This window comes from Citrus clementina, unplaced genomic scaffold, assembly GCF_000493195.1.
Source record: "Citrus clementina cultivar Clemenules unplaced genomic scaffold, Citrus_clementina_v1.0 scaffold_4, whole genome shotgun sequence".
NCBI classification, from domain to species: Eukaryota; Viridiplantae; Streptophyta; class Magnoliopsida; order Sapindales; family Rutaceae; genus Citrus; species Citrus x clementina.
The window spans coordinates 11775450-11802866 of record NW_006262274.1 but is presented as its reverse complement, the minus strand read 5'-3'; the positions used below and the strand labels follow the sequence as shown (position 1 = coordinate 11802866).

Here is a 27417-nt window from a genome sequence, read left to right as displayed (position 1 = left end):
TACGTCATGAGTATTGTACCCCACAATTGAACACCATCAAATGGTCAGATTTTGTTGGTTTTTATTCACTTTTTTTTTTAACCAATTGTCAATGCCCAAGTCGTGGGGTAAACCCAGTTTGTGATTATTGATTATGATAATTACAATCGAGTGTTAATCAATCTAGATATTCAATAATGTTTGATACACATTTCTAGCTATTCAGTAAAAATTCTGCTTCCTCATGCTATTATGCAGGGATAAAGAACGTACATAGGTGTCTGCCCGCCTCCTTGGCGGATGCCAAACTACAATATCAGAAGCTAACAACAAAATAAGCTTCTCTTTTGTAGCTCAATTCTCAATTTCATCCCACTGAACACTTGCTGCTCATATCAAGTGACCTCAAATGGAAGCTATCCAACATGATTGAGCTAACCGAATCATAGTCCACGAGAAGAGATTCAGAGCAGACTACCCCCTCTTGGAGATAATCCGAAAACATTTAACATGATTGAAATGGAAATGAACAAACCATTACTGGAATCAAATCCCATTTAAATGTCTTCTTCGTATAGGCCTTATCAATTTGGTGGAGCATCTGACCCCTCTTTTTATCCAGCTGTGAGCATCAATGTTCTAAGGAATTATAAACCCAGATTCCTTCATCTTCTCACTATCTTAAAGCCTTAAAGGTCCAGAAGTACCATGCCCAGAATGTTTTTTCTGCAACATTTTCGGACGAAATAGTCAATATGAGTACAAATTTATCTATAGGCAAACATAACTCCAAGTTAGCCAATGAGGAATAGGAAAGCACTGCATGCTCTTGCTTACAGCTTACTGACAATGCAAGAATGCAAGGGTTTTACTATGCGATGCCGTACATAAACTAATCTCTTAGCTATTTTGTACTGCTACAAACCCCAAATAAACAGAACTTTCAATTAGTATGATTCACTTTTCAATGTTCAGCAATTTTCTTTTTTAAGAATGTTTTATATTTCTAAATAAACATAAATATAAAGCAACTTCTCCTCAACTCCTATATTTGAGCTCTAAATCTCTTGTACCTCCTTGAAAAAAATTTAGAAAACATTTTACACTGTTATGAAAATAGTATATGAAACATTAAGGGAATCAAATGATATGTAGAGAATAATCAACCAAAAGCCAAGTGAAGCCTAAAAAGAAAAAAAAAAATCTAGATTGGGATTCTGAGTGGGAAAAATTCATAGACACGAGACTACATAAAATTCTCCAACAATTACAATATATTCAAGCCAAGAAACTATGGCTAGTTTGTTCACATGGTTTGTGCGATTGAATCATCTTTCTCAAGTTCCATGTTCTGCAGTCTAGCTTTAGCTTAGAACTGTAGATCCAATCCCACATGCCATTCCAATTTGTTGTCCTGATAAAACGAAAGACAAAAATTGGCCATCAACTTCGGTTGTTAATAAACGAATAGTGTCAAATTTTAAAGCTATAATATAGGGAACTGGTAATGTTCATGTATTCTAGAAAACTTGACTTTTCCTTTCTCACTTCTTTGCATTCTAAGCAATTTCAAACATACATTCCAAAGGTTCATTTCATAGAACAAATATCCATCTTAAGGTTTCATAAAAAAGCCTAGCTAAAATAATAGAAGGAAGGTAAACCAACTCTAGCTTGTGATCAATAAAGCTCAACAGACTCAAAACATCACATATAATTACAAGAACATATTATGTGAACTAGTTTAAATAACTACAACAACAAGAGCAACTTTCAGTCAATATGACACCATAATCCCTCAGAAGCATGATATTTTCAAAGTAAAAACTTCTACAGAAGTACCATGGATTCCCTTGTCCTTTTGTTCAAATTTTATGTACTCACCATTCAGTATCTGTCATCTGGAAAACTGACAAGTGAGAAGCTTATATAAAGCACATGAAAATCTCGTGTATCCTTTTCTTCCACAAATTGAAAAGAAGTCATGTTTGCAGCCACTTTCTCTCACGAACTTCAGATAACCAAAATTATTTAGAATATTTCCCTTGTTATAAATATTGGAGGTAACTTCACTGTGCCTGTATAAGCATATCCAACCAACCAGATTAAAATAAACTAACAGAGGCAAAACTCTGGCATATTAACTGTTCCAACTCCAATCAACAACTCCTTTGGACTCATAATGGGCTCTTGGATCTGCTTGCGGTTCTCATCATACAATTAAATGACGACTCGACCCTGCGCTGTATTTAGTTGACCACTTCATGCATCTCATCCCTATTGCTTATGATACCTTCACAACAATATTTCAGCTACTTGAGCAGGTATTTTGTCTCCAGACAGGAACATTTGAATTCCACCATTTCGCATTAGCCAGCTACATCCAGGGACCTTTCTCACACCCTTCAAGCCCATATCCATCCTCAACTTGTGCTCTTCAACATGTCGACCGCTTGCGGCATATATATTGCAGAGCACCACATGTGCAGGAGCATTTAGTGGATCCAGCTCAAGGAGTCGTTTGGCAGCATGTTCAGCAATCTCCGCATTTCCTTCAAAAAAGCCACAAGCACCAAGCAATGCCCCCAAAATACGATGATCAGGTTCAAAAGGCAGTGTCAACACAAATTCCTCTGCTTCCTTAATTTTCCCTGCTCGACCCAGAAGATTAATCATACTAACATAATGCTCTGGACCTGGTTCAATTTTATAAACATCAAACATTGCATTAAACAACTCCCATCCTCGACTAACCAGCCCTGCATGACTACATGCTGATAGAATGCCCAAAAACGTAACAGAATTTGGGTGGGTTCCAGATTCCAACATGGATTCAAAGACCTTCAGAGTTTCATTTGCTAGCCCGTGATGTGAAAACCCCATGACCATGGAATTCCAAGAAACCAAATCTCTAGAAACCATATTTGAGAAAACATTATATGCATTGTCTATTACCCCACATTTTGCATACATTGAAATCAAACAGTTCTCAAGAATCAAGTCAGATTCAGATTCTGTTTTCATTAGCACACAGTGAATCTGCCTCCCCAGATCAATATTTGCTGTTGCACCTGCAGCTCCAAAAAGAACGGAGAATGTAGCATTTAGGGGAGGAACACCATGAGCCCTCATTTCCATAAATAAATATGTAGCGTCTACAAAAAGCTCATTTTGGACAAGGCCCGAAATCATCGCTGTCCATGCAACTGCATCCCTGTCAGGCATGTTATGAAAAAGATAATATGCATTTGATACTTGCCCAACACTTAAATACCCATCAATCATTGAAGTCCATGAGATCTCATCCCTGACAGGTACTGTGTCAAACAAATTCTGAGCCTCTTCCAGCCTTCCAAAGCGAATATAACCATTGATCATAGAATTACAAGACTGAACATTGCAGTTATTCCCATTCTTGTTAAATATCCAGTTTGCAAAGTCTATGATGCCAAACAAAGAATAAATTTGAATCAGACTCCTAGAGAGCCTTCCATCATAATCATCATGTTCCAAACCATTAACAATCACTTGAGCATGCAATTGCTTAACAAGGTGAGGAAACCCCATGCCAGCACAGGCATAAGCAAGTGATATAAATGTCTCTCTATTTGGTCTTACATCACAAATTCCCTTCATCTCTATAAAAAGCAACAAGGATTCTTTATGGAATCCATTCCAAGCAAACCCGCCAATCATGGCTGTCCAAGAAACAACATTCTTCTCTGGCATTCTCCGAAACAAACAATACCCTTCCTCCACTTCACCTGCTCTACAATACCCCGATATCATACTAGTCCACGTAACCACATTCCTCTCCTCCATCTCCTCAAACAAAACGCTCGCCTCTCCCATCATACAGCACTCCACATACCCTGCAATCATAGCATTCCAAGAAATCACATTCTTTATGGGCATACTATTGAAAACCTTTCGAGCCTCATTCAACTCCCCATTCCTTATCAACCCAACAACCATCGAGTTCCATGAAACAACATTCCTCTCAGGCATCTCCTCAAACAACTTCCTCGCCTCACATACCCTCCCTGCATCTGCCAAACCACAAATCATCGCCGTCCATGACACAACATTCCTTTCCGGCATCTCCTCAAACAATCTCCTAGCCTCGCTCAACCTCCCATTCTGCAGAAACCCAGATAACATGGCGTTATAACTAACAACATTTCTCTGCGGCATGAGCTGAAAAAGTGCTTTGGCTTCATCAATGAAGCCACGTTTTGAGTATTTTGTGATTGATGAGGTAAGATGGACAAGAAGACTTTTGGGGTGGTTTCGTTCAGACATACTGTCGAGCAGATTGCTTGCATCTTGGAGATTGTTTCTTGAGAGATAGTGGAGGATTTGAGAGTCGTTGAAGGTCAGTTTAGGGTCAATCCTACAACTTTTACTATACGAACGAACCCATTTGCCTCTATCAAACGTCCCCAAATGGGCCCACCCCGTCAAGACACTCACAAGAGATACCTTGTTAAGCCAGAGTTTTTGTGGGGCTTTAGAGAGGTTTCTATGCGTTTTAATGATCTTTTCAAGTGACATAGGAGATGATACATGGCGGTTTTCAGTTGCTTATAATTTGAGTCTAGCGGTCACTCTTTTTCTGTTATGAAAAATGGCGGGAATACCGGGAGCTTTGAAATTGAAAGCGACAAAAGTATCATTCACTATCATAATTGAATTTTGGTTGATAATTTTTTTTTTCCAATTTTTGGTGGTTTGGACTTTGGAAAAATGTTCACCCAGACGATTTTTTTTCTTTTTAATAGTTATAAGGTTTCATTTTTTTTTAATAATTATACTCAAATGAAATACTAGTAATTTAGTTGAATCATCACACTCAAAAGACATATTTATTCTTAAAAAAAATGTTCTTTAACTTTTAAAAGAAAAATTATCCATCAACCAACTTAAAAAATTAAAAATATACATAGTTATTGTGAGTTTATCACACTCAAAAGACATATTTATTCTTAAAAAAAATATTCTTTAACTTTTAAAAGAAAAATTATCCATCAACCAACTTAAAAAATTAAAAATATACATAGTTATTATGAGTTTATGATGATATCTCAAAATCACCTGAAGTCTTAATTTTATATCAACCAATTACTTTTTCATTAATTCCATTAGTTACCATTAAAATATTTAAGATAAAGACTATCTTTCTCATCTTTAAATTCATTTAAGAAGGTAAAACAATATTTTAAAAAGTTCTAGGAAAAAAATAATTTTTTATAATAAATTCTTTTCTTTTATGTTTTTTTAGATTAATAGCTTCTTTAATGATGGATAATGAAAATAATGAAAAAGTAGTTTGTCGATATAAGACTAAAAGTTAAGATAATTTTAAAATATTACAAAAAAATTTGTAATAACTACATACACTTTCACGGGTAGGGATGACAAAAATCCCCACGGGGACGGGTATCCTCGGGGATTTTTCTCATTCGGGGAGGGTATGAGGATAATTTCTTACCCAATTTCTTATTTGGGGAGGGGACGGGGAAATTTTTTTACCCAATTTCTTATTCGGGGAGGGGACGGAGATGAGGTGGAATCCCCATCCCCTACCCATTTCCCCATTTTAATTTTTAATTTTATTTTAATTTTTTAAAATTACTAGTAAATAAATAATAAAATTTAAATTATAAAATTATAAATATTGGTAAAAATAAAAAATATCAAAATATTTATATTATTAAACTTTTAGGCCTAATTAACTAATTAAAGTCCTAAATTTTTATTTAGGACATTAAAAAGATCGAGTAGATTCTATTAGCCAAACCTTTTTTTTTTAATTTTAATATTCTTTAAATATTTTAAACTTAAATCTATTTTTTATTTATTTTTAGATGTTATAATTGCCCACAGTGAATCACAATGTTAATATCTAATCTAATCTAATCTAATCTAATATTTACTTTTGATTTGCTCCGATTTAACTATTGTGTTATAAAGGGAATAGTCCACATTTATAAAGTGCCCACGCCACCATTGAAAAAGTTAATTTTGAATCTAAATTCGATTTTATTTGTAACAATTTTGTATTAAACTATTAATTTGTTCATGATAGTTTGTAAAAGAAGTTTGTATTCCTTACATGTTGCGTTACTTACTAATTTAATGTATGTGACTTTTGTAATAGATATTAATGTAAGATATATTTCGAACTTTACTTTTATTTGAATTTTTTATTTTAATATGATTAACTTAAAATTGAAAAAAAATGTATTAATTATTCGGGGATCGGGGACCCCCGGGGATCCCCTGTTATTATTCGGGGAGGGGATGATGATTCTCTCAAGTAATTCTGACAGGGACGGGGAGGGGACGGGGACATACGCAAAATATCAGGAATGGATACGGGGAGATCGGTCCCCTCCCCTCCCCTCCCCATTGCTATCCCTGTTCACGGGTCCCCCTATGTTGCAACAGTTGCAACATACAACAACTTTTATCATTTTGTGTTTGATTATATTACACTACCTTATATTTTCTGGAAAATTCAATAGCCACAAAAAGTAACAAACATTTACATATAAGTCCATTTTTGAAATAAAATGACATTTGAAAAGAATTTTAATTTTTTATTATTATTATTAATATCATTATTATTATATAAGATTATTTCTATTAAATTTTATTATTTTTTATTATTTTTATTTATGATTATTACTATATTATTATTATTAAAATTTATTTCTTTTATTATTTTAATTGTTATTATACTGTAATTAATTCATTAATATTAATATTTATCTTGTTATGATTAAAATTATTGTTATTAAAATATATTAACTTTATTATTTTAATTATTATTAATTATTGTTATTATTATTATTAAAACTTATTAATAATTTTTATTATTTTTATTATTATCATTATTAATATTATTATTTCAGTTAATTTTGTTGTTATTATTGTTATTGTTAAATTTTTTAATTTTTTTAATTAACATTATTGTCATAATTATTATTTTTAGTTTTATTATTATTATTGTTTAATTATAATATATACAAATAATATTAGGGACACAATTAACAAAGGGCATTTTAATAACTTATAATAGTCTATTCCAATTATAAAATAAAGTAAACACATCAATGGGAATGTTGTTCATTCCGATTCCAATTCCTATAGCTCAAGTAAATAACTTATTTTAATTCAAATTCCTTATTACAATTCTAGTTCATTTTAATTCTTATTTAATAAACGCACCATTAGAATGTGTTTAGAACATAATATTGTATATTGTTATAATATTGTTCACATTAATTTATTACTTACCTATGTTTGGAAGTTTTAAAGTTAGATTGTAGTCAATTATATAATTCACTATAGTGTGCTAACTTTTGTCTTAATTGAAATATTAAATATATTAAAATTATTTTTTATTTTTACTATAATAATTATAATATTAAAAATAAATTATATTATAATATTATTTTGTTATATTATATTATATTTATTTATTAATAATTAATATAAAAATAATAATTAATAAATTTAAATAATGAGAGTAGATCTAAAAATGATAGTAATAATTAATAAATTACGAAATATTTATGAATTTGTGGAATAAATAAACGAGTATTAAATCATGCATTGTAATTGCCTAATATCAATAATAAAAGTTCTCTTAAATTTTATACTTATTCCTTATTCATATCATTTAACAACTAAGCTAATAAATAAAATAATAATAATATTTTTTCCTAGCATTTCAAAAAATAAGAGGGATTACAATGAAAAAAACCAAATAAATACACCCTGCCGTTGGATTTGCTTTTACCATTCTTGCCTTGGATCCAATGGTTAAATTATAAAATGACAAAAGTAGTGGTATGTTGCAACTGTTGCAACATAGGCGGCTCCCACTTTTCATATTCTCGAAGCGGCTGACATAATCTTCCCTTCTAAAACAATAGTCTGTTGAAACATTTTTAAAACTAGGGTGATAATTTCAACCTCCGAATTAATTCCACATTCATCATGTTAGCAGATATTTTTCAATTTGTCATCGAGAAATCACATTGGCAAAATTAGCCACAAAGGTTCCCGCCATCACATTAATACAATCTTACAAAAATCACAAATCTAGTTGACCTCAATGTCAATTCTTGATTTAGATTTGGTACATACATGATCTCATTGATCTCATTCATTCTCAACAGCCCTAGTCTATCCATCAATCCTTGTGTTGGAAGCAAAAAATAAATAATAAATAATAAATAAAAACTCTTAGAGAAAAGGATTAAAGTTTGCTTTCTAACTTGATTTTGTTTCCAAACACTGCTGCAGTGTGGATAGCCCTGCAATTGAATAAAGCTCAAAGCCACGAACATCCTCATCATTAAATGATCGACACAAATGCAAATATTCCTTCTGATTGCATTGCATCTACTCACAACCCTGCATTTGAACTGACGCACATTTCTAGCTGGCTCGGCAGAAATTCTAGCCGGTAAAGCATAAGTTACATGTCAGCAACAGACCACAGATAAGCTTCTCTTTGTGTAGCTTGTTTCTCATTCGTTCTTTTGAACAATTGTTTTTCATATCCTACAAGATGCACAACAGAAGAAAACGGTCACATTTTTAAGATAAGTATTTCTTCTCTAAATAATTGTGTTTTTATTGTCATTGCATTTGAGTGACCTCGAATGGGAGTTGGCCACATTATTGAACTACCACATTTAATTATAGATAGAATGATACCCACAGGCAGATTCATTGTAGATTATCAACCTAGGAAACTAAACTGAAAAAAAACTGGCAAGAATGAAATGGAAGTGAACCAACCATTACTACGATCGACACCATCCCAGTGTCTTCCTGGTCGTATACCATATCGATTTGGTGCAGCATCTAATCCTCTTTTTATCCAGCTGTGACTAGGAATGTCTTGAGGAATTACAAACCCCGATTCTTTCATCTTCTCGTTTTCTCCTAGGTCTTGAAGGACCGGCTCAGAATGCTTCCTCTACATCATAATGAAAAGAAATATCACAAAATCAGCACTAAATTTATATGTAGACTAAGGAAAACATATGCTGATTCACCCACAAAAAATCGGTATGCATTAAAAAGCTCTTTGGTATTGATGATGATGCCAAAATATACTATATGTTCCTTGGTGACTGTCCACATGAAAACTGTTTTTTTTTTTTTTTTCTAATATTTTTTATGACCTCTGTACCAGACACTTTTCCGCGTAAAATTGTGCTTGAAACCCACAAATATGACTTACAATACCTTGACCAAATGAGCCATTGGATCTCCCCATCTTATTCTATCCTTCATTATTTTGTCCAGTTCAGGATCATCTCTGCAAGGAAAAGATGCATACACAATTAGAGAAAGATAACAAACAATAATTTGCATACAGGCTAAGAAACAATAAAGGAAGCAAGCATAACATGGTTATAAACCACATTGGTAAAAAGCAAACACTATTGTTGCTTGATCAATTTTTTCTATTATTTTATGTTTTTTTCCAGTTGCCCAAGCACCCCATCCCATACCAAATTGCAATTCACCAAGGGTTTGGAGAAACCGGAATCGAACCCTTGCATCAAAATAGCATTTCAAAACCATCAGAAAACAAAACTTTCACCTAGTATGAGAATATTCTCTATTAAACAAGTGGCCAAGAAGGGGGGGGGGGGGGAGAATAAGGAATCAGAAGATTAAATAAAGATGAACAAAATCAGTAAACGTTTACAAAACTAGAATAAACAAGAATGAGACATGAGTCGGAAAATAACAATGAATTTTACCTAGTTCGTGCAAAGGGTTTCTCCTTCTCAAGTTCTAATTCGCGCAATCTAGCTTCAGCTTCCTGTTTTTGAGCCAAGCCCTTGCCCCATTCCAATTTTTTCTCCTGACAAACAGAAAGGCAGCCATTGATAACCAACTCTCATACTCAATAGAGCAAAAAACAACAGAAAATTTTCTATAAAATTATGTAGATCAGTCTCTTATATCTTTTTCTGTGCATTCTCATAATTTGACATCTTTCAAAATCTCACTTGGTTATATAAAGATTCAGTGAACGTTCATAAAATAGCTTGAACTTTAATATAAGCAACGTAAATCAACCCCAAGTACAAGCATTATCTTTTAGAAGTTAATTTCCAAAGAAGTACCTCTGGTTTTTCTTTTCTTTTTTCTTTTGATTTCAAATACACCTCCTTCGATATGCGTCCTCCTGTAAAATTAATGGGCAAGAAAAATGCAAAAAGCATGAAAAACTGAAACCTAAAATAAATTAAAACATGTAAGATTGACCAACTTAAAAATCACTTTTCTCCTAACCTTTCTTATCACGATATACAGCTTCTGCACCAAGTCCAGTTACAGAAGGATCCAGCTCTTGAAACCTACAAAATTAAATATGTATTTAAGTCACACAATCAAGTTGGATAGCGTCACCAAATAAGACAAATATCCTATTTGCTTTTTCTAGCAAAATTTCTTAGAATAAGATATCATATTATTTAGAACAAGATCAAACAAAATAGGAAGTGGATATGCACAATCAAATTAATAGAAGGCAACTACTATGTAATTTAGTAACCAGTTCTCCCTTCTCCCTTTATCTTATCCCAGATAAATCTAGAAACAGCACTGAGGAACAGTTTTGAATTACATAATAATAAATAGAATTCAAAGTTACAAATGCTTGAAATTGTAAACCATTGATAATTTTGAATTTCACATATCAACCACTTCAAATGTTTTCAGTACAATAAAAATATAAAGAAAACAAATGAAAAGAAAAATAAAAGCATATATATTTGTTTCCAGTATATAAGACATAAAACTCTCAAACCTTTATCTAAACTAAATAGAAAATGCAGGTTATTGGTAAGCCCAATCAACATGGAAATACCACCCATCTTAAAAAGATCGTCTATATACCCTTCCTAATCTGAGGTGGGCAATCATACAGTTAGCTTCTTAGTCAGCATGTAAAACAAACTTTTAACAATTAAAGCGATGACTACACAGAGATCCTTTATAACAACCAAAGTAATAATCATAAGAAGGTCAAACAATACTTGCTATAATATAGCCATCAACACCCAGTTGCAGCTAGATCTTAAGGTCTTGTAGCATTTTCAATGGCATATAATAAAAGTTTCTCACAAAAAAAAAAAATTAAAAAATAAAAAACACTACTGACCAAAGTCCAGGCCTGAGAAGAGAACTGGTAAGTACCCTTGGGCTAAAGGGTAAAGGAAGAGGGAGAGTTCAGATGTTGTGAGGTTATCTATTCAAGTCTATTAAATAAGAAAATGAAATGAAGACTGGTAACTAGACGGTAAACATTCATACATTCCACAGATTCATGTGATTATGAAATGATACCCTGAAAAGATGTGAACAAAAAAGTCTGGTTGATTAACCAGAAATTTGACAAAGCAAGATGGTAAGAAAAGAGGAATTCAGTTTTTAAGTTATATAAGTAAATTACCTCAACAAATCCTCCTTCTTTCTATTAGAAATTTCTTCACTGATATCTTTTCCAGTAATTAATCCTGTTCTTTGAATCCCCTTTTCATCTTTTTGAATCTTCCTAGGTGGAGAAAGGTCAGGGACCACAGGCAATCCAGGTTTACCACTAGTGGGATCCTTCTTATTTCTCCGCCGGGGAGAGAGATCACTGCCTCGATTAGAGGAGCCCCGTTCAACTCGTCTAGAAACAGAAATTTCAGGTTCAGGTGATGGAGTATTGTGGTGTTTCCGTGGCTGACGTGGAGGAGACAAGTCAGCATCCTCTCCTGCAGGTTTAAGACCAGGTTCAAGTTCAGGTGTGTCATTCCTAGCCCTACGTTTCCGAGGCGGAGATAAATCAGAATCCAATCCTCTGGACTTTCCAATTTTTTGCTCGGGTTCAGGTGATGGGGTATGATATCGTCTCCGCCGCTGCCTTGGAGGAGACAAATCGGAACTTTCTCTGGCAGGCTTCTCTCTGAGTTCTGGAGAAGGTGAGTCATTTCCAGCCCGTCGTTTATGTGGTGGAGATAGATCAGAATTCAAACCACAGGAATGAGCAGATTTTGGGTCAGAATCATGCAATGAAGTATCACGGCGATTCTGCCATTGTTGTGGAGGTGATAAATCAGTAGTATCTCTTGCAGAAGCTGGTGGCCTTGGTTCAGGTTCCGGTGAAGGACTGTCATTACGAGTCCTCTGTTTACGAGGGGGGGACATATCAGAATCTGGTTTCTGTGAGCCCGGGGGTAGAGTATCAAGTGAAACCCAGCCGCTGCCATCCTCCGCTATCCCATTATAAGGTCTTCTCAACCTAAGTTGCTCCAGCCGCTTCATTCGCTTCACTTCGATGTCCTCATCAACTTGGGGCTTCTCTTCATCTATTACACAAAGATGCAACAACATTAACATAATAAAGAATAGCCCCAGTTGAAGATTAAAAATAGAAAAGATAACAACAATTGAGTTCTTTACCAGCTGAATCATTCCCATCATCTTCTTCTTCAAGATTTACAGGTTTTTGCCAAACAGGATCTTCATCAACAATTAGAACTCCTGCAGCATGCGTAGAATCTGTTTTCTTCATCATCTTCTTCTTCTTCTTCTTCTTCTTTTTCTTCTCTTCTTCGTTACTGTTACTCTCATATTTTTTAAGATAGTCTTTCAGTGACTTTGTTCCCGCCATTGTTCAACCCAACCAACTTCCTGGTAATCAGGATTTATGAGATAACAGGATATCACAAATTTTACAACCGCTTATCAATCAACAATGAACACTGACAATAGATATAAACAGAACCAACCACACAAGCTTCAATTAACAAGAAACCCAGATTAACTTATGAAATATACACTACAACTAAATAACTGACAGCATAAATACATTCTTTTTGATAAATGAACAGCTAGGGTTGGTTTTTTTTTTTTTTTAATATTGAATGGGATAAGTTTAAGTCGTGAAGAGCTTAAAGTTTTTCATATTTCAAATTGAATTAGCTAAAAATTTTCCCCCCTTAAAACAAAATCTTAGGTTCAAAAAGTAAAAGAAAATCAAAATTGCTTGGTCTTGTTTGACAAGTTCTCTCCTTCCTTCACTTGCTGCTAACAAAGATATTTACTCTTCAACCCGAAATTGAGTTAGCTTGATTCTTTTTATCATCACTCTCATAAACTTAAAATAAATAAATAAATAAATTGAGCCCACTTACAAAATATATTTGCAGACCAAAACCGATATGAGTTCTGGGAATTAGCGGCGTCAGTCGACGGAGATTTTAACGACCCTATGAAGCAAAATGAAGTGAGGAAATTGATTCTAGAGCACAAGCTTTCTTTTGTTGCGTTAATTGAATTTGCCTCAGCGGCAGATTCAAAAGAGAACCAGAGAGCTGGAGACGTCGAAAGACAGGCATCGCTTTCTCTGAAATAGGTTGAAAAGACGGTTTTGTCCACCGATTTTAAAAAATTAAATATAGTTATTATTATGAAATGGGTTATTTTCGGCCTGCAATCTGCATCATAAGGTTCGACATATCATCGAATCATACCTAACCGTTCAAATTTCGCCGTCATTGTTACTAAGAAAAGGATATAATGGTTAAATCAATAGTTAACCTAAATCAAATTCAAATAAAAATAAAACGATTAGGGTGTGTTTGATACTTTTTTTTTTCCATATGCTATTTTTCGCTTTACAAGAATGAAAATTAAGAAAATATGTTCGATGGGTCTATTTAATAGTAATAAAGTAAAAATTTAAGGAAAATTTTTAACCTACCCGCAAATAAATTGACATTTTACACCGCGCACCCAAAAAAAATATCGTGTTGCACCGCGCCTCCAATTCCGTTAATTTTTCAGTTATTTCTAACGGCTCCGTTTAACTTTTAATTAAATGACAAAAATACCCCTCTGTATGACAAAAATTTTTTTAAAGATTTTTATTTCAAATGCAATAAAGAGAATTCCCATTAAAATTAATTTAAGGAATGAACTTCTAATTTTACCCCTCCACCGTTAAACTTAACTGAGAAAATAACAAAATTGGGGGCGCAGTGCAACAGTCAAATTTTTTGAGGACGCGGTGTAAAATGTCAATTTATTTGGAGATAGATTACAAATTTCCCAAAATTTAAAGAATAAAGTATTTTCGATTTTTAGATTTTGCAAAGAGAAGTGGAGAACATTGAATTACCGTTCTCTATTTTTAAAGAACATGAGAGAAGATTCTGAAAATAGTGAGGCTCCCATCCGAGTCCACATTTTGAATTATTTTTTTATTTTATTAAATTTACCATCGCTCATGTCTCATCTCCCACTTTATTGTAACAAATAAATTTTTTCTTTTTGTAAAAATTTTACATTAATTTCCTTCAAGTATATATAATACAAATTTCTTTCTCTCTATTTTTTCATTTTTCTCATAAGAAATGGAGTTAATTTATTTGTAAATATATTGTTTGAGGAGTATAATTCTGGACTCGGCTACGTTGCAACAGTTGTACCGTACCCTAACTTTTGTCTTTTATGATTTAAATTAGGGGTGGGCATAAACCCACAACCCATGGATTTATCCAAACCCAAACCAAATAAATTAGTTTGAGTTAGGTAAATCATGTAAATGAATTAAATTTGAGTTTTTATGTATGAAACCATTTTATAATGGTTTGGGTGTGGTTAACCCATGGGCCAAGAATTACTACAATCCACCTCAATGTTCCTCTAATTGTTAAGCTAACTAATTGTTTTTTTTTTCTCTACACTACCAATGTTCGTCTATGTTGTAATCATTTATTTAATTTAAACTAATGTATTACTACAATCCCTGAATCTCTATTAATCCTGAAGTAAAAAGAACATCCTTTGCTTTTTTTTTTTTTAATCCCCTTTGTATAATGTCCTTTTTCACCTGCACCATTAACTGTCCATTTTCTATTAAATTTATAACAAATGAAGGTGGTCCTAACCAATAGATGCCAGCAAAAAAATCGAGGAATCGAATGAACTGAACCGACAATTTTGATTCCGTTTATAAATTAAAAAAAAAAATCTATTCAATGAATTAGACGCAAAAAAAAAAAAAAAAAAAAAACTAACTTAGAGCTAGATAACTAGAAAGAATTAATATTTTTAAGTTAAAATAATTTATGAACCACTCCAATCTAGAACCAGACCGATTTCAATTCGGTCAAGTTCGATTTATAATCTTATTAAATTTAATCAGTTCAGCTCAAGTCGGAACAAACTGAACTGCACTAAAATGGGCAATTTAAATTTAATCATATGACCATGCTCCGTTGGATCAAATATATCAACGGAGGCGATGGCTTTGAATTAATATTATTCTTATGATTATCAAATACAAAAACAGAGTTTAGATCAAACATTATAATTTTTCTTTTTTAGTTATTTATTTATTGGTGAAGGAGTGGACTCAATTGATCATCGAATTTTATTTTTTTTCTTTTAATTTATTTGTTTATGTCATGTTCATGGAAGTTTGTCATTGGAGTTTAATTTAATTCTTTTTTTTAATTTTTTATCCACAATATATTTTTCATATTTTAATATTAATTTAATAATTAATTATTATTATTATAATTTTGATATAATTAAATTTATTAAAATAAAAAAATATTTTGATTATAAAATTCAATCCAAACCCAAACCAAACCCAAATGAGTTGGTTTAATTTAAATTAAAAATATTTAGATTAGTTTGGGTTGGGTCCAAAATTTTATGATTTAGTTTAAATTAACTTAAAATCCAAACAAAACCAACCCATGCTCACCCTAAATTTAAATGCTGTTAAATTTACTTGAACACCTTGCACTAATTTTATTTATATTTTGTTTATAAATCTTAAAAGTACAAAATTATCCTTCTTGACAAGTGTCAGAAGAAAATGGATAAGGTGCAGGGATTACGTATTTTGTGGTCGTGAAAAGCCACGGCAACAATCCCTCTCCTGGCCGCCGGCGATCGTAAAGGAGTCTTAGTTGGGGGATGGAAGTCGAAAGAAGACCTCAACGAGCCACACGTGACAGAGAACGGGCGGTTTGCGGTGATGAGTACAAAAAAACAGTCAAAGAACGAGTTCAAGTTCAAGAGCATGGGGAAGGGTGAGACTAAGGTGATTTCCGGCACCAATTACTGACTGATCTTGGTCATCAAGGACGGAAAGAATTGTTACCAACAATGCATAATCTATGGAGGAGGAAAGTAGTGTCGGATTCCTTTTGTCAAAGGTGCAAGTGCAGCGGTGAGGATGTTTTCCATGCTTTAGTGGAGTGCAAAGCAGCGAGGAGGATTTGGAAATTGACAGATCTTGATGAGGAAGTTGGGCATAATTTATATACATATTTTATTTTTAATTATATAATTGTTAGTTATTTTTTTTTTTTTTTTAATTAATTGAGTTATTTTATTGATTAAGGAAATAATTAGAGATTATGGATGAAAAATACATAAAAAATAATAACTGGACTGTATTAAAGATCAAATTAATTTGTGGAAGTAATTCATGAAAGGGAGCTTAAAAAGGAAACAAATTAGAGTTTATGGAAATAATTGCCGCTTGTGAAGAATAAAAGAAAAGAGGAAAAAAGATGCTTAATGGAGAATAATTGGCTTGTGCATCTCACGTGCATAGTTGGAATAGCATTGACCATTAATTTCAAGTGGGCTTCACGTGCATAGGCTTAAAGTTGGGTGTGCTTGGCTTGTTTGAAAATCGTTTTGACTTGAGGATTTTGTGGTGGCGTTACAATATAAAAGGAATTAGAGAGCAGCCGCCAGGAAGGAAGAAAGGGGGACGCAGACGCGATTCGGCAGGGAAGAGCAGCAACAATTCGGCTTCTCCATGACTGATTTTATTTGTTTTGTTTCTCCCAATTCAAGTATGTCTAACTAATTTTCTTATACTGAGGTTAATGATAAAATCATATTCAATGAAATAATTATCTTTTTATTTAATTAATTCTCTATATATGTTTTTTTATGATTATGATTTTTTTTTTCACATGATTAGTTCGGTGTTATTAAAATCTTTTCACTAATTTTGTCATTCATTATTGATTGTTAGGATCAATATTCAATTAAATCTATGCTTGGATCTATAAAGTTTATACATGATTATTTTTGATTCTATATCTTTCATTAAATTATTTACATAGAACGCTTAGGAAAACTTTGACTCTTTGTTATTCAATATGTTTACATGGGATGCTTAGATATCATATTATCAAGCAGAAAAAGAATCTACATTAGATTTAATTATTTGGGCTTAATTGTTATATGTATGAGATGACATAAATTGATTTTGAGTTGTCACTCTAAAATTGAGGATTAATTAATAATTAGATAATTATTAGTTGAATAGTGGTGGATTCTGAAACCTTGGTAATTTTTATCTTATTGAAATCTCATTTACTTTAATTGTTTTCTTAGTTTAATTTCTTTTAAAACTCGATTTGCTCAATTAGGTTAGGATTAATATTAATTTTAAATTTAAATTAGACTTTTCAATTTATAACAATCCTTGTGGGATCGACCTCGTTACCACTATTCCATTTCTAGATTCGTGCGCTTGCGAGTATATTAAAATTTTCACAATAGGAAGTTAAACAGTTGGCTCTTTAGGACATGTTAAGTGTGATTCAAGATGTAGCTTTGACGAGAAAAAAGAAGGATCTGGAGTTTTTTGTTGCTGTGTGCTGGGCTATCTGGTATTCCAGAAATCGTTTTGTTTTTTAAGGGAAGGATGAAGATCCGAAGCAATCTTTTGCTAGAGCAGGAGCTATAGTGGAGTCCTACTGACGAATTAAATCCCAAATGCCCAAGCCATTCCAGAGCACAGCAAGAACAGAAAGTTGGAATGAACTACTCCTCCAAATGGGTGGTTCAAAGTTAATGTTGATGCGGCCATCAATGTCTCAAAACAAAAAGCAGGGCTGTGAGCAGTTATTAGAAATTGCTGAGGCAAAGTTGTTGCTGCAGCAGTCCAGGGAATCCCATCTCAAGGAAGTGGTGGAACTAGCCTTAAGTAAGAAGAGCAGCAAGGCTGAAATTTCGTGGAGAATTGCAGAGATTCAAGAAAAAATGAAAGTCCAGACATCGGCCTCAATTACATATGTCTCTAGGAGCTGTAATTCTATTGCTCACTATTTAGCTAAGGCTGCTTTAGATTTTGACAAGCAAGTTCTTTGGCTGGGAAATTTCCCAGAACAAGTCACGTGTATTACAGATAGAGCTGTTTGACAAAATTATGAACTTTAGATTTTTATGAACGTAATGAATATTAAACCCTCCGAAAGCTGTTTGACAAAATTATGAATGTTACATTATTATCATAATAATAATTACAGATAGAGCCCTGCTGAGTGAATACATTTGTCTATATTCTTGATTGTTGAACCTTAAATTTTGACAAACCCATTCCACCATTTACCTGCAACTCCGAGATAAAAATTTTCCATTCAACATGAGCATAAGAGTGCCTTGCCCTTGCTCTTTTTTAGCTGCGTATGCTGTCCTTGTATTCTGCTTTAGCTTCCACGCCATTCTAATTCCAGAAATCCTTGGTGTAAGGGCTTCTGAAGTTGTCGGGAACGAGACAGATCGACTAGCCTTGCTTGAATTCAAGTCCAAGATCACCCATGACCCTCTTGGTGCTTTAGGCTCGTGGAATGAATCCATCCACTTCTGCCAATGGCATGGCGTTACTTGTAGTCAAAGGCACCAACAGAGAGTCACAATCTTGGATTTGGAGTCCCTTAAACTTGCTGGCTCCATATCTAAAATTTTATTTTTAGTTTATAAATTTAAGGGTATTGTTCTCTTTTTGTTGATATTAGTGTTGGATGTAAACAAATAAATACTTTAATATTTATGAAAATAATAAATAAAAAGAGTATAAGGTGTTAAATAGAATTTTAATAGTATATGTAAGTAAAATGTATCATAATATTTGTTAATATTTTATGAATAAAATAGAATATAAAGTGTTCTATTAAATTTTACATTAGTTAAATCACAAACGACAAAAATTAAGGTACCTTACAACCATTGCAACATAGCTGAACCCTGTAATTCTATATGTATTGAGCTTTTAATTTTGGTAATATCGCTTTTAAAATATGGATATAAAACACCAATTAAATATATAATACAAAATGTATCCTTAAATTTTCGGCTTATATCCATTAGTTTAGAACAAATATACATATTAACAAGTTTCGATATGTCATCAATTCATACTCATATTTCGTTCAAATTATGTTAAAAAAAAAACAATAAAATTTAACGAATTTGTGGGGTTTGATGACATATCAAAATGTAAGGGTGTATATCAGCAATAGTTAAAACTCATGGATGTAGGGGTTATTATACCTTATGAAATTGTCCAAACAAATTTTGGATATAAATATAATTAAAAATAAATAGATTTTGATATTCATATTCCCATTCGGCTTCAGAACTCTGAAGAAACAAACAAAGCGGACATGGAGTTCCTAGATGAAGACGCCAGGCCAAGATTCCTCTTTCAATCGCGTCCACAGCCGTCATCATCTTCACTCGACGGGAGCAATCATAATAACAACATCCATCAAAAACCCACAAAGCTTTCTGTCTTTATCACATTAACAATCTCTTCGTTTTTCATCTTCGTCGCCTTCTTCTTCTTCCAAAGCAGCGAGCCCTTCCAATCCCTTCTCTTGTGGCTCTCACTTTCCCTCTTCATTGGCCCCTTCGCTCCCTCTCACCTCACTGGCGGTCACACTCGCGTCGGTCACGGCCCAATAGTTGAAACCCCTCCTATCCCAGATCCAAACATCGAGAAAAAGCTTCAAAAGCCGCAAAAGAACCGATCTTTAGCTAATAAGTCCCCGGATTTTATTCCTGGTTCGGTTCCGATTGTTGAAAACTCGAATGGGTCAATTGGGAATGAGTCAAAAGGCGAGAAAGTTGAAGTCTTGCAGCGTAAAAGTGAGGAGGAAAAGGAATGGAATGAAGAGGATATTGAGATTTTGAAGAAGCAGATGGTGAAGAATCCAGTGGGGAAGCCGAAGAGGTGGGAGGTGATTGCTGAGGCTTTTAACGGGAGGCATCGAGTGGAGAGTGTGATTAAGAAAGCTAAAGAATTAGGAGAGAAAAAGATTGATGATAGTGATTCGTACAATCAATTCTTGAAGAATAGGAAAGCAATAGATATGAGAGTTGTTCAAGAGAATTGTGAAGACAGTAAGAAAGAGAGCCAAGAAAATGTTGTTGTTGGAGGAGGAGGAGGAGTGTGGAGTGCTGGTGAGGACATCGCATTGCTTAATGCATTGAAAGCATTCCCTAAGGACGTTCCTCTGAGGTGGGAGAAGATTGCGGCTGCTGTGCCGGGGAGGTCCAAGGCAGCTTGTATGAAGAGGTTTTCCGATTTGAAGAGGGATTTCCGGAGCTCGAAAGCTGGTGATGAGGCATAGGAGATTGTATCTGGTATGGAGGCAAAAATGATGGTTTGCCCTCTTTTTATTGCTTATTTTAGAAATCGGTATTATTGAATTTACTTGATCATGTTCTGAGTTCATTCATGTTTTGTTGACAATTCAATATGACATGAAATTGATTGACACGTTGTTGTAATACGACAAACTTGACACATTGTAATGGAAATTAGCGGTTTGATGAAATATTATGAGTTGTGAGATTTATACTTTTCAAACATTTTTCTCTTTATAAACTCTTTAACCATTGATGGAGAAGTTGATCTTTGATCCATACGTATCATGCCTCTACGGGAAATTGAAAGGTTACAAGGCTAACACCATTGGTATTGAGGATATAGTCATTTATAGTGTTTCTAAACTATGTGACTTAGCCTTTACTTGAGTGGTGGGCTGCAGCTCACACATATGCACACACCTCACATGTGTGAAAGCTGTGGTTAAGGGGCCTCCCACTGGTTTGTGGGTGGGGCAGATATCTCTCTGGTAGATATTTGGCTTGTGCTATGATAGAATAGATGTAGTTAGTCCCAATATTTATCTGATGTAAATATTAATATACCTCTAATTGGACAATACATATCAGTAATTCAAAAACAAAAACTATTGTTTGTGTGCGTAGAATAGTTTTAAATGAGTTGCCAATATGTTATATACAATGACAGCCATTGTAATTGTTTCAAGTTTCAACCATTTATGTATTGAGAGAATAAGTAATCTTTAGTTGTTGGAAAGTGATCATACCTCTCTCAAAGGCAAAGGTAGTTATAAGAAGCAGCTGTAGTTATGCTCAGATGTGCAGAAGTAGCCCGATATTCGTGTTTTATTGATTGATTGAACTATTGCAAGAAGGCTCAAGAGTTTTTCATTGGCCACAAATTAAGTCACTGTGTGTGAAAGCTCAGCATTGGCTTTTTTCGGGTGTTTGTTTTTCAACTTTGAGTATCATGACAGCACTGTGTCACGGGCTCGCTTGGCACTCAAGACGGATATACTTATAAGTGGGGGTTAACTTAGAAATTGGGCCACCAAGACAACTAACTAGCTGGGGTGCACTTAGCAAAACCCCCACCAAGGCCCAAAGTCAACCAAGGCCCAAGGGTCTAGAACTCTCTACATATTATCCATTCACTAGAACTTTCTAGGACTCACCACTTGGGTCCCTTAGTGTTTTGCCACTTGTAATAGAATTCTCTAGATTTAGGCATTCCACCCCCTATAAATATGGGTGAGCACCCATCATTCACACAACCACCAACACACCCACACAACACACCTAGCACACTAGCTCTCAAGCTCTCTTGTACAAACACTCTTGTAATTATTCAAAGTGTAATACAATCATCTTTGGCCATTCCACTCTTACTTCCCTTAACATTTTCTCCAAGTGTGTGTGCTTGGCTTGTTTAGGGAGTAATCTAGGCTTACTTGGCAACTCACACGCTGAGGTCGCTCAAGTGCCGCACGGGAACTTGCTGCGCAAAACTATCACCCCGTGACAACTGGATAGGCATGCTTATGGGGAATAAGAGAATGTGAATTCTTGATCCTCTGTTCTTTCTTTTTTTTTTTTTTGCCCCCAATTTTTTTATTCTTATTATTATTATTATTATTATTATTTTGGCTTCCAACAACTTTCTTCTTCTTTTTCTATGGTGGCGATGCTGGTATTAGATGAGATGCTGTGTTGCGGACATTGATTGAATTTGGGTGATGACTTGGGAAATTAATGTAATTTTTAATATTAATTATATGTAGCACAAATATGAGAGAATTTCAATAATATTAAACGATAGTTGGATGAAATGCTGAACCAAAGAGTTTACATTTTCAATCATACAAATGAAAGTTCATGGTTATTGTATTTGATCTCACTTAGCACGCCGACTAATAATTCTTGATCCTAATATGGAGGAAAATAATCTGACAAAATCTAAATTATGGCACTTATCTGGATGTCTAAGCACATTTCGGGAAGTAATCCTGCATAATGTTGACACATTCATTCGCATGTATGCAAAACTGTCTCAGTTTCAAACTCAGCTTGAAATACAATGCAGCATTTAACATTTGCACCTATCTGTTCCAGTGATCTTCCATTCATGCATTTGCACTACTAATGGATCCTCAAATCAAATTTAGAAAAAAAAAAAGCAAAAATTACAGGACTAAATCATTAATATCATTCACAATGATCGATCAAAGATATGAAATCTGCAATTCAAATTAGCCATGTTTAGTCAGTGAAAGAAGACCAGACACTAGGAGCTTCTGAAGCCTAGGAACCGATCTACAAGTTCGGCTACAGAGTTGGCAAGCTTGTCTGCTGCTTCTTGTGTGGATGCCTCTGCATATACACGTACGACATCCTCAGTGCCCGACGGCCGTATGAAAGATCGGCCATTACGATATTTTGCTGCATCAAAAATAAAAATCCTCGTGGTTATATATGGCTGGTATCTCAAAAGATTAGGGGAAACTAATAACATCATGATTAATAAGTTCTATCACATTATTAAAATTGTTGTGGGAGGATCATATCTACATATATAAATGCAACTTTTAACAAAACAGCACATTACACAGTTTCAACATTTCAAGGAATCTGTGGAATTACTTTCTGCCTTCACTTTCTTCACATAAATTCAGATAATGTACAAAGTTAGTCCAATTGAAGTTGACGAAATATTTGGATGTTATAGATAATCAATGAATTTATGGACGTTTAAGATAATTGATAAGCAAAGATTATTACACAAAATTTCAGTTTTAAAAATTCAAGACTGAGTGATACTTCATTTACCAGTTTCAACATTAATGGCTTCTTGAATGCCTGGGGGCTTCACAGCTACAGTTTCTGCATTTGCTGTAACAACAGCGGTTCTATCCCCAACTTTAACCTGAAAATCAAGGAATATAAGTGAAAGCATAATCAACTTTTTAAGATGAAGGAGAAAAAGGACAAGGGAAAAAGGTAGTTATCATATGGACTGCCGATTAAGCTACATCATGAATGATTTACCTTATTTAGCACCAAAATATAATGGGAAAAGACAATGGATAACACAATAAAACAATCAAAGAAGATAAAAAATCTTGGAACATCAGCCCCAGAAACTTGCAACTATTTGGAGAGGGCCTATGCTTGAATTGTGAGGGAAAAAGTAAAAAATATCTATGAATGGCAGCAGTGAACATCGAAGCATAAGCTGTATTTAAAACTTTAAGCAGCCCACACTACTGTGACTGGACAAATTTAACAAATTCTGGCTCATGATTTTACTAGAAGTTTCTTTAAAGGAAGTCGCAGTTTGTTAAGAGGTTGAGCTGAAAATGTAAATGTATATTTATAGATCACTTGAACTATTGCTCGTGATAAATCACAGACCCACACTTCCCAATAATCCATCGACTTGAAGTCACCATCAAGAGGAACCAAGTTGTACTGACCCTATTCATAGCAACTCTTTAATCTTGTCCATAAATGCTACTGCAGAACACTTAATACACGCACTTAAAAGGATACAATAAAACATCATCTCACCAATTAAAGAAAAATGATGTTTAAGCTCACTCTTGCCTATTAGGATTGCTGTATGGCTTGATAATTTAAATAGGATGTAGAGCGGAAGGGAAGACAAGGGAAAGGGAGAGGAACAGTATTCAACTCCCAGTTGAAAGTGTAGAAGACTCTAAATTTAAGAATAATGGAACTGATTCTAGAGTTAAATCGCTTCACTTATTTCTACAAGAGATGGTGTCTACGGCAGAATGAGATAATATCATATAAGGAAACTCACTTTAAGCTGCCTACTAGGTAGATCCTGATAAAGCGCATTCCATTGATGTATTGACCACCCCATGTGTCGCAAAATAGTCTCCACCAAGAGCAAACCACTCAAAGCATCTCCAACAGCTTGGTTGATCAACTTACTAACTGCCAAAAGTCTCAAAGCAGCTTTTTGCTGTTCAGAACCTGAAACATAATTACCCAACTTAAGCTCTATGACAGTCATATCAGCTCACCATTGGGAAAGACTACATCAATAAAAACCTTCATGTGTGGAAGAAAGCTCTTGATTTTTGTCCTCTAACCAAGATAAGAAATGTTCTGAAAACAAGATGGTGCCATGACCATTAGCCTCAAAATAGATCCCAATATCATACTGAGCAGCTTTCTCATGTAAGAATTTCACTCCGGTTGGTGCTAAAGCAACTTCAAGGCCCAAGTGTCTGAGGTAATATGTGGATGCCCCATTCGCGTAAGCTGTCTGTACAGCACCAAGACGAGCTTTGTAATTATTACTTCCTTTTGTATCTTCCTCGAGGATACTTAGCTGCTCCTTGATGAATACAGCGAATAAAGATAATATCTTGTCGCCATCAACAAGATCAATCTTGCTGCAGTTATTTGGTGGCACAAGAAAATAGACAAGTCGATCAGCATCTCCATCCAGACTTGCACACCTGAAAAGCTAGATCCATCCATGCAGTTAGTCTCCTCTCAAGAAACTTGTTCACAAAATACTCTGTGCACAAGCTAAACTGGTATAGTATAAATTATGGAATTATGGAAATAGTAATTCAAAATTCAACATCTCCTCCATAATGGTTAGCTTTTACTAAAGGGAAGCTACAAGAAATGCCACGGACAATGCTCACACACACACACACAGCCACCATATCCAAACAGCTTATCCCCATAGGTATTATAAATATGAATATTAGCTATGTATTTCACTATTCTAAACTATGAACATGAAATTTTAACATTATTATATAGATCTCACTATAGCACTTTCAATAATTCCCCCAAAAAAATAGCACGGTTCACGCATGCAGGTAATCAAAGCAACTTTTAAAAATGGATGCCCCTGTTGTCCAACAAGAAATGGAGACTAATTCTCCTATCAAATAAATGGAGAGATAGCTGACCTTATCCCAGCATGGTTTGAACCAAATCCATGCGGAACAACCTTCTCTTTCTGCACAAAATCAGCACCAACCCCTTCATTGAGTACACCTCCTTCCTTTCCAGAATTACGAACCTCAATATCCAACTCATTCAACTTTTCCTTAATCACTTCAAGCTTCTCTCCCCCAACACCATTAGCCCCATCCACAATCAATTTGTCCTCAGTCTCATTGCTAGTACCTCTATCTGGGATCAAATTCATTAAACACCTGACAAATCAATGAAAGAACTCTGGTTATACAATGCAGAGTGGAAATAGAATTCATCAGAACCCTAACTATTAATTAAATGATAGCTCAAATTAACCTGAATGAGCTCAAAAGCTGTTCAAAATAATCAGATTCAGTCGCCTTCAAGCCCTTATTTCTAGCACGAACCATCCAGTGAAGCTGTGGAGTTGTTAAAATTCCCATGTCATGGGCAACAGCTCCAACAACAGCACTGATTCCCTTTGATTGAATATAAAACAAATGTCAAATACATAAAACTAGACACTCTGTCCTGACCTCTCTCCAAAAAAAAAAAGGAAAAATATATAAAAAAAGGAGTAAGATTGCATTGCACAATTTTAAGTCAACAAGGACTTATTACTTGTTTAGCAGCTTCGAGAAGAGATTCACCACTAGGTCTTGTGTCCCTTCCCAACAATATTTCAGCTGGATGTTTTCCATTAAAGGGGATCTTCTCCTTCTTCACAAATTCTTCAATCAACTACTAAAAAGGACACATATTAAGTAACTTCCATGAACTTTCAAATCATGCAATAGAAGAAAAACCTAAAACACACACATGCCCATACTTGGCTTCCCCAAAACATGAAACTCTGTCGCCATGTCCAAGCACATTTATGCCAAAAGAAAAATTTTCATCAAAATCATCCTGTTGGCTCAAAATTAAAAGCAAACACAATGCCCATCCCCACAAAACATGGAACTTTCTAGTCATGTCCAAGCACATTTATGCCAGAAGAAAAATTTTCCCTAAAATCATCCTATTGGCTAAAAATTAGAAATGCCCATACTTGGCTTCTCCACAATATATGAAACTCACATATCATCTCATGTCCAAGCACATTTATGCCAAAAAAAAAAAAAATTTCATCATCACCATCTTATTGGCCCAAATCCCAGTTTGCTTATAATTAAATCAGTAGGAGAACATCGTGTTTTGACAACGACTCCTTTAGTCTCATAAGACAAGAATCATTCAGCATGCTTTTAAATACAACAATGCAACATAAACCTGATTTTGCTATCTCGGTTTACCAAAAACCCAAAAGAGGAAAAAATAATAATAATAATCCCTTTTAATCCCACACCTACATTGGAAATGAATCACTAGTTGTTGTGAAATATTAAATCAGTCAGGTGATTGATGAACATTATTACTTTAGTCATAGTAACTCATATAAGCTAATTCAAATGCTGCAATAAAGGCAATGGCTATGAAGATGAAACGCAAAACACGTATAAATTATCAAAACAATTGCTGAAAATGTGAGTGATGTACTAACTACTACTGACCGAAACGAGAGATTGGGGATCGGGCGCATTGGCGAGTTGATCGGAAAAAGGTTCCCAGTCTTGAGAGAGCATGCCGCCACTGGGGTCGGCGATTTTGACGCCATTATCAGTGACTTTGTTGTGTGAAGCGGTGATCATCAACCCGATCACGCACTGTGTCTTTAGCGACCTTAAAGCCGCCAATATCCCAACGCGGTAGACCGTTGATTGGAGGATCGACGCATCTGCTCTGAACCCAGCCGTACCGTATGACAGCTTCACTCCTGAGAACAAAAAGCAAAAATATGAATGAAGTCAGAAATGAAAGGCGGCGTCGTTTTTGGAAATTTGGGGGGGGGGGGGGAGGGGGGGGGGGGGGGTTTGGGGGGGTAAAAACAAATTTTTTAGAAAACCCCCCGGGGGGGGGGAAAAATGGGAAGGGGGATTTGAAAAT

At 34.5% G+C, this 27417-nt stretch overlaps 4 protein-coding genes across 4 annotated transcripts in view; 1 reads left to right on the top strand and 3 right to left on the bottom strand.

The window, feature by feature from the left end:
* Positions 1-1863: 1863 nt before the first annotated feature.
* On the bottom strand, positions 1864-4733 carry LOC18044109 (pentatricopeptide repeat-containing protein At1g32415, mitochondrial). Its single transcript, XM_006436750.2, has one exon. The coding sequence runs from the start codon at positions 4531-4533 to the stop codon at positions 2275-2277; it is 2259 nt and encodes a 752-aa protein (XP_006436813.1). The 5' UTR covers positions 4534-4733; the 3' UTR covers positions 1864-2274.
* Positions 4734-7994: 3261 nt separating this feature from the next.
* Positions 7995-13457, bottom strand: LOC18044108 (BUD13 homolog). Its single transcript, XM_006436749.2, has 9 exons — positions 13203-13457; positions 12469-12699; positions 11474-12374; positions 10312-10376; positions 10143-10204; positions 9774-9877; positions 9250-9322; positions 8797-8977; positions 7995-8556 (listed from the first exon to the last, which is right to left on the bottom strand). The coding sequence occupies exons 2-9, from the start codon at positions 12677-12679 to the stop codon at positions 8471-8473; spliced, it is 1683 nt and encodes a 560-aa protein (XP_006436812.1). The 5' UTR covers positions 12680-12699; positions 13203-13457; the 3' UTR covers positions 7995-8470.
* Positions 13458-19459: 6002 nt separating this feature from the next.
* On the top strand, positions 19460-20660 carry LOC18044105 (transcription factor MAMYB). The gene has a single exon (XM_006436746.2). The coding sequence runs from the start codon at positions 19497-19499 to the stop codon at positions 20463-20465; it is 969 nt and encodes a 322-aa protein (XP_006436809.1). The 5' UTR covers positions 19460-19496; the 3' UTR covers positions 20466-20660.
* Positions 20661-22470: 1810 nt separating this feature from the next.
* LOC18044104 (phosphoacetylglucosamine mutase) overlaps positions 22471-27417 on the bottom strand; it is a 5403-nt gene continuing 456 nt past the window's right edge. Inside the window, exons 2-9 of the mRNA XM_006436745.2 lie at positions 26985-27247; positions 26053-26172; positions 25768-25910; positions 25422-25670; positions 24541-24953; positions 24287-24462; positions 23290-23386; positions 22471-22902 (exon numbers count right to left, since the gene is read on the bottom strand). Coding sequence (XP_006436808.2) covers positions 22748-22902; positions 23290-23386; positions 24287-24462; positions 24541-24953; positions 25422-25670; positions 25768-25910; positions 26053-26172; positions 26985-27247 — 1616 coding nt within the window. The 3' untranslated portion in view covers positions 22471-22747. The remainder of the gene's footprint in view (positions 22903-23289; positions 23387-24286; positions 24463-24540; positions 24954-25421; positions 25671-25767; positions 25911-26052; positions 26173-26984; positions 27248-27417) is intronic.

What these genes read in the sequence shown, in the direction of transcription:
- LOC18044109 (XM_006436750.2), bottom strand. Translation starts at nt 4,533, where the DNA reads ATGTCACTTGAAAAGATCATTAAAACGCATAGAAACCTCTCTAAAGCC.
- LOC18044108 (XM_006436749.2), bottom strand. Translation starts at nt 12,679, where the DNA reads ATGGCGGGAACAAAGTCACTGAAAGACTATCTTAAAAAATATGAGAGT. An exon ending in AAGAAGGAGGATTTGTTGAG is followed by an intron (nt 10,377 to 11,473) that starts GTAATTTACTTA and finishes TTAATTTTGTAG; the next exon opens with GTTTCAAGAGCTGGATCCTT. An exon ending in AAAGAAAAGAAAAACCAGAG is followed by an intron (nt 9,878 to 10,142) that starts GTACTTCTTTGG and finishes TCTGTTTGTCAG; the next exon opens with GAGAAAAAATTGGAATGGGG.
- LOC18044105 (XM_006436746.2), top strand. Translation starts at nt 19,497, where the DNA reads ATGGAGTTCCTAGATGAAGACGCCAGGCCAAGATTCCTCTTTCAATCG.